We start from the raw sequence: 6739 nt of genomic DNA on the forward strand, positions 1-6739 counted from the left end.
CCCCCCGACTTGTCTGGGGACACACAGGGGCCACCCCAGAGCAGGACTCCCATGGCTGTGCCCCCCCTGCCCGGCCACTGGTGCCACCATTCCCAGTCACCAGTGATGGTGAATGGCCCTGTGTACAGATGTGGCTCTGTCAATGCACTGGGGACCGACAGATGGGGACCAAGCCAGGGACCTGCCACCCTGCCTCTGCCATCAAGCCTGGCTTTGAATCAGCCAGTCTCCAGCCAGTCCTGGCCTCGGCAAGGGTCAACTTGGCACCCACAGCCCTGAGTCAGCGTGGCCGCGCTGACTCAGGGCTGCGGGTGCCACCGGGACACCCTGGCTGTCCCCATGCCAGGTCCTGTCAGCTTTGGCCAGGACCCATCCTCTGACAGCAGGCACCTGGCATTGCATCCCATGGACATGGTGCCGGGTGCTCCTGTGGAACACGTGACCACAGTGGGGCCAAAACTGGGTTTGGGGGTGACATGTCTGCCAGGAGCAAAACGGCTCTTCCTGGGATGGTCCTTGGCACTGTGGTCCCTGTGCCCACAGAGCTTGGAGACAGGGATGCTGACAGAGGGGCCTCACCATCCTTAGGGATGTCATGGGAGTGGATGTGGCCATCACTTCAGTTCCACTCTATAGATGGTTCTTGGCATCATTGTCTCTGTGTGCCCCATCCCTGTATCTGCCTCCATCCATCATCTCTGCCCTTGAATGTGGGCTGGGGGCAGCCAGGTTTGGAGGCTGGAGTCCTGTGGTGCTTGGGGACATGAGGGTCCCCCGTGCTGAGGGTGCTCCCGGTGCCTGCCGTGGCCAAGGGACACAGGGAAGGTGGGCAGGAGGGGTCTTGGCCCGTGCCGTGCCTGGGGAAGGAGAAACCCAATCCAAAATGGTGACAGTGTGAAATGAGGTGACCCTGTTCCGAGCAGCGGAGATGTGTGTCCCCTCCCTGTGGCCCTGGGGACACTTGGCTCAGCCCTGCAGCTCCAGCATGGCTGGTTGTGGGGCTGGGGGCAGCTGGTGGCCCTCGGGGACCCGGAGCTGTGTGTGCCCACATGCACAGGCTGGGCTGTCCTCCCCTCGTCCTCTGCTGTGCGGCAGTGGGCAGCAGGGTGTGGATGTGAGCGGGCAGCGGGCAGCAGGCTGCAGTCGCAGGGACTGGCAGCATGTGGGACATGGATGCAAGTGGGATGCAGTATGCGGGCATGAGCGGGCAGCAGGATGGGGGACATGGACGCAAGGTGGCAGGCAGGGATGTGAACGGTAGCTGGATGCAGGGCACGGATGTGAGCGGGATGTGGGCGTGAGCTGGCAGTGGGGTGCAGGATGGGGGCCGGAGCGGGCAGCAGGGGCGAGTGGTTCTCCGCGGGCTGCCGGCGCGGGGTGTGCAGCCTCCCTGCCTCCCTCCCGCGGGGCCGCCGGCAGAGCTGCCTCAGCACAAGCCGGCAGCTGGGGCCAGGCGCTGCTGCCTGGCGCGGCTGATGATTAATGAACGTTATTAGCGTCGTTAATTGGGTTGGGCAAACGGTGCTGGCGAGGGGATAGGAAAGCACGATGCTGCAGGGGCACTGCCAGGGCTGCAGCTCAGGGAGGGGGCTGTGATGCCTCCTCTCACCGTGGAGCTTCAGAAGCAGCTGTGGCATCCAAGTCGGTTGCAAACAAGCAGTGAGGGGTCAGGATTTGGCCTTATACAGGGGACAACGCCTCGCTCCCGTCACTGCCAGCACCGGCCAGAGCTGTGACAGCTGTCAGGAAACCACTCCTGACCGGGAAATGCTCCCCCTGCCTCCGGGGGAGGCGGAGGTGGGCCTGGGCCAGAGGGATGGAAAAAGGTGCTGAGGGCTGAGCAGCATCGCTCTTCCCACGGCAGCCGGGGCCATGATCCTGACTGCCAGCAGCCCGGCCGGCGGCCAAGCCGCCACCGCTAACGGAGGGTTGTTGAGCCTCAAGAGTCCCCGGGGAGGCGCAGCCCTGCAGACACGCTGATCGATCCACCGCACGCCGCCGCTGCTTGGCAGAGGGGAGGTGGGTGATGCCTGTGTTGGGGTGGCTGTCACCCCTCCTGCACAGTGGGATGCTCTGCGGAGGGTGAGGGTGGCTGCTTGCATGTTGAAGTGTATCTGTCTCCATCCCTGTGGGATGCAAGGCTGGGAACTGGACACCCATCTGTGTGTGCAGGTGTGGGTCCCTCCACCAGCATCCTGGGGTGCTGGAGCCCCACAGGTGCTCACCCCTCCTGTCTCCCCAGGAACCATGCGCCCTGTACGGAGGAACTTCTATGACCCATCCTCAGCCCCGGGGAAGGGCATCGTGTGGGAGTGGGAGAACGACAACAGCTCCTGGACACCCTACGACATGGACATCTGCATCACCATCCAGAATGCCTACGAGAAGCAGCACCCTTGGCTGGACCTCTCCTCCCTGGGCTTCTGCTACCTCATCTACTTCAGCAACATGTCCCAAATGAACCGGCAAACCCAGCGCAAGCGCCGGCTCCGGCGTCGTATGGACCTGGCGTATCCCCTCACCATGGGCTCCATCCCCAAGTCGCAGTCGTGGCCAGTGGGCGCCAGCACGGGGACACCCTGCTCCTGCCCGCAGTGCCTGCTGGTCAACAGCACCCGTGCTGCCTCCAACGCCATCCTGGCTTCCCAGCGCCGAAAGCTCTACCCGGGTGCCGTCCGCCAGAGCAGCACCTTTGCTGGGGCAGCTTTATGGCCGGCGGGGACAGGGACAGCGGCGGTGGCGGGTGGCACAGCCAAGGGCGAGGGGCTGCGGGTGCCTGGCGGCGCGTTTGCCCCCAGCCAGAGTGTGCCCAGCGGGGCGACGCTGCCGGGGCTCAACAACCTCAACCAGCCTGGCACGCAGCGGGGGGCCGGACTCGGCGCCCGTGCCACTGTCCCCCCGGGGTAAGCTGGCTGGGGGAGAGTGGCCTGGGAAAGGGGATGGCCATGGTGTCACTGAGGCCATAGGGATGCCAGGAGAGGTGGGTGCAGGGATGGGCACACACAGCAGGGGGAAGGGGGAGATGGTGGTGCCTCATCCCCTGCTGTCACCTTGCACAGGCAGCCCCAGGCCTCCTGTCACTGTGTCACCTCCAGCTGTGGGCATCCCACCCCGGAGACATGGTGGCAGGAGGGACAGCCCCAGCAGTTGGCTTGTCCTGGAGGGTTCCCTGGATCCTTGCCCCTGCAGAGGGGCTGCCGTGATTTGTGCAGCGTGCTGTGCCATGCCGTGCCATGCTGTGCTGTGCTGCTGGGAAGAGATGGAGTGCCTGGTCCCAGGGGACTTGTGTCCCTGCTGGCCAGCACAGGGTGTATGACCCCAGCTCATGGCCCGATGCCACCAGGCAGGTCTCTGGGGAGGACACAGTTGTGGGGACCACAGCCGTGTCCCCTGTATGGATGGGAATAACTCTCCAAGGGGATGTGGGTGGGTGAGCAGACCCCCAGTGGGGTGTCCCTGTCCCAGCACACAAGCCCCCACGGCTGTACGCCTCAGTGGGTCAGCCTGGCTTTCCCTCAGGGCTCTCAGCACAGGGCTGTCACCAGCTAGGGGGCAGGCAGGGCAGGCAGGAGCAGCCATGGCCCCAAGCCTGACCTCATGAGCGGGCTGTGACGGCAGGGCTGCCAGTGTGGAAGACCCCACTGCTGCTCACTCGGGTGGGAACCGGCCCTCATCCTGCCCTGGGGTATTCGGTCAGAGCTGCCTCGGCTGCAGCAAGCTGTCCTGGGGGACGGGGGGAAAGCTAGTCCCATCCCTCCCAGCTCTCTGCCATGCGGGCAGCATCCAGCCCCAGCCTGGGGGCACGGGGGGGGGAGGCAGGTTTGCTGAGCCCCTTAGCGGGTCCTGGCGTGTTTCCTTCCCCTGCTGACGTACTGCTTTCGCTTCCGCATGCCGGGTGCTGGGCCAAGCAGTCTCTGTCCCTGTCCCCATCACTGTCCCCATCCCCGTTCCGGCACACGGGCCCCATCTCACAGGTAAGAGGGGGTCAGGAAGACCCCAGCAGGGGGCTGGACTGGGGCCTGCACCACTGCCCCGGCCTTGGCGTGGGTAAGGGCAGCTTTGGGAGTGGGAGGGAAAGCAGCCACAGCCCTGGCTTGTGTGGGGCTGAGCCCTGCCAAACTCATCGCCCCAATGGTTGTGTGCCTGGGGGGCTTTTGGGATCGCCAGGGGATGACACTGGTGGTGGGGACTGTTGGCCTGGCTGCTGAGCTGGGGCAGTGTGGTGTGGGGGTGAGCTGGCACTGGGATTCGGGATGTGGGCAGGAGTGGGCAGCAGGGGCGAGCAGTTCTCTATGGGCTGCTGGAGTGGGGTAAGGGCAAGAGGGTTCTTGGGCACTGTGCAGGACTGCTCTGCTGTGCTTTCCTGCTCATCCTCCTCCCAGTGTGTGCCCTGTTCCTTCTTTCCTTCCTTCCTTCCTTCCTTCCTTCCTTCCTTCGTTCCTTCCTTCCTTGCACCCACCCACCATCTGTCCATCTCTCCCTCCCTCCCCCCACCTACCCCTCTGTCCATCCTTCCCTCCTCCCACCCCCATGGGCACAGCCCCACCCGTACCTGCGCACACCTGTGCACGAGTCCCCAGCTCCCACCCAGATCATCTGCTTGCGCTCCCAGCTGCACACCCAGCCTTGCATACATGGGTGCACACCCAGTCACGGGTACACACACGGATGGACGTGCACACAGGAGGTGCTCTGGGTCAGCGGGGGCAAGCAGGCAGGGATGAATTGTGCCATCTCCCGGGGGGGTCCTTGGTGCTGACAGCCCTGGAGGGGTGAGGGTCCCCATGGGGCACGGGAGCAATGGCCAGGGTGATGGGTGAGGCACTGACTCACAGAGATGGTCCCTGGAGGGGGTGTGGGACACTGGGCATCACCACTGGAACATCCCAATGAGGCACCTTCTCTGGGTCAAGGAGGATGTGATGTCCCCAATGCCATTGGGTCCCCAGGGGTGGGGTGGACATGTGGCACTGGGTGACAGCACTATGAGATGGGACAGCAAACCCCCAGGGCTGGCATGGGTCACACTGCCCTGTGTGCCACGGGGAGGACACTGCCCTAAGGATGTGCCGTGCTTGGAGGGAATGGTGCCAGCCCTGCCAGCCCCACTGAGCACTTTCCCCTCCCTCCCCACGCAGGGTACCAGCCCTCCCAGTCAAGAACCTGAACGGCACTGGCCCTGTCCATCCCGCCCTCGCAGGTAAGGGGGGGTTCTGCCACCAGCCTGGTGTCACCACAGGGTGACATTGTGGGGCTGAAGGGCAGGGCATAGGACTGGGGCATGGCCAGGTGATGGGAAGGATGGATGGACATTGGGTGGACGGATGGACAGCACCTCTCCCCCGGTGCAGGGATGACGGGCATCCTGATGTGCGCTGCCGGGCTGCCCGTCTGCCTGACCCGCGCCCCCAAACCCATCCTGCACCCGCCGCCCGTCAGCAAGAGCGACATCAAACCCGTACCTGGGGTCAACGGCATCTGCAGGAAAACCAAAAAGAAGCATCTCAAAAAGAGTAAGAAGCTGCAACGTCCCCGTGTGCCTTTGTCCCCTGATGGAAGGGAAACTGAGGCACCGGCGCTGCTCCTGCCTGCAGGGTTGGGGTTTTCTCGGGGGTTTTAGGGTCAAGCTCACAGCTCCTCTGTGACACATGCTGGCACCTTCTCCTCCTTGCACTGTCCCCATCCTGGTGGCAGGGGTGGCAGGGTGTTGGGGGCACCATGGGCAGGCTCTGATGGCAGCTCCCCCTCTACCTGTGGCAGGCAAGACCCCCGAGGATGTGGTGCGCCGCTACATCCAGAAGGTGAAGAGCCCCCCGGATGAGGTGAGTGGCCATTGCTGGGCACCGTGGCGCGGCCCATGGGCTCACCCTGGGCCACTGGAGATTTGTGGGGCTTGGGTACAGGGAGAGGCGTGGGCAGGGGATGGGGAGATCTGGGGGTGACCTCCCCATTTCACTGGGGTGCTGGTGCCTGTGAACCTGTGTCTGGCAGGATTGCACCATCTGCATGGAGCGACTGGTCACCTCCTCCGGCTACGAGGGCGTCCTCAGCCACAGGGGCATCAAGCCGGAGCTGGTGGGCAAGCTGGGCAAGTGCGGGCACATGTACCACCTCCTCTGCCTCCTGGCCATGTACAACAACGGCAACAAGGTGAGCCAGGACCCCGCCCCGGGTGAGGACACCCTCCCCGTGATCACCTGTCCCTGCGGGGGGGTACTGCGGGGCAGGTGCCATCCCTGATGCCCATGCGGGGCCCGCGCAGGACGGCAGCCTGCAGTGCCCCACCTGTAAGGCCATTTATGGGGAGAAGACGGGCACGCAGCCCCCTGGGAAGATGGAGTTTCACCTCATCCCCCACTCCCTCCCGGGTTACACCGACTCCAAAACCATCCGGATCGTCTACGACATCCCCACCGGCATCCAGGTGAGAACGTGCACCTGCCACCCCAGGGCCCCCTGTGGGGCTGGGTGTCCTCGCCCTGTGTCATCCGCTCACCCTGTTGCCTCCCACCCAGGGCCCAGAGCACCCCAATCCCGGCAAGAAGTTCACAGCACGCGGCTTCCCACGGCACTGCTACCTGCCCGACAATGAGAAGGGCAGGAAGGTGAGTGTTCCCGATGGCACTGGTGTGGGATGGGGTGGGATAGGAAGGGATGGGATGGGGTGGGATGGGATGGGAAGAGAGGGGATGAAATCAAAGGAGAAGGGATGGGATGTGATGGGATGTGATGGGTTGGG

The 6739-nt window shown here is 64.4% G+C and overlaps 1 protein-coding gene across 1 annotated transcript in view; it reads left to right on the forward strand.

The window, feature by feature from the left end:
• The window catches only part of DTX1 (deltex E3 ubiquitin ligase 1), an 8495-nt gene extending 1765 nt beyond the window's left edge, over positions 1–6730 (forward strand). The window contains exons 2-9 of the mRNA XM_026859904.1: positions 2243–2903; positions 5139–5200; positions 5352–5513; positions 5761–5822; positions 5992–6150; positions 6263–6424; positions 6516–6605; positions 6683–6730. Of these exons, the coding sequence (XP_026715705.1) occupies positions 2243–2903; positions 5139–5200; positions 5352–5513; positions 5761–5822; positions 5992–6150; positions 6263–6424; positions 6516–6605; positions 6683–6730 (1406 nt within the window). The remainder of the gene's footprint in view (positions 1–2242; positions 2904–5138; positions 5201–5351; positions 5514–5760; positions 5823–5991; positions 6151–6262; positions 6425–6515; positions 6606–6682) is intronic.
• The last annotated feature ends 9 nt before the right edge of the window (positions 6731–6739 follow it).

Source organism: Athene cunicularia (assembly GCF_003259725.1).
Source record: "Athene cunicularia isolate RWA chromosome 15 unlocalized genomic scaffold, athCun1 chr15_part1, whole genome shotgun sequence".
NCBI lineage: Eukaryota > Metazoa > Chordata > Aves > Strigiformes > Strigidae > Athene > Athene cunicularia.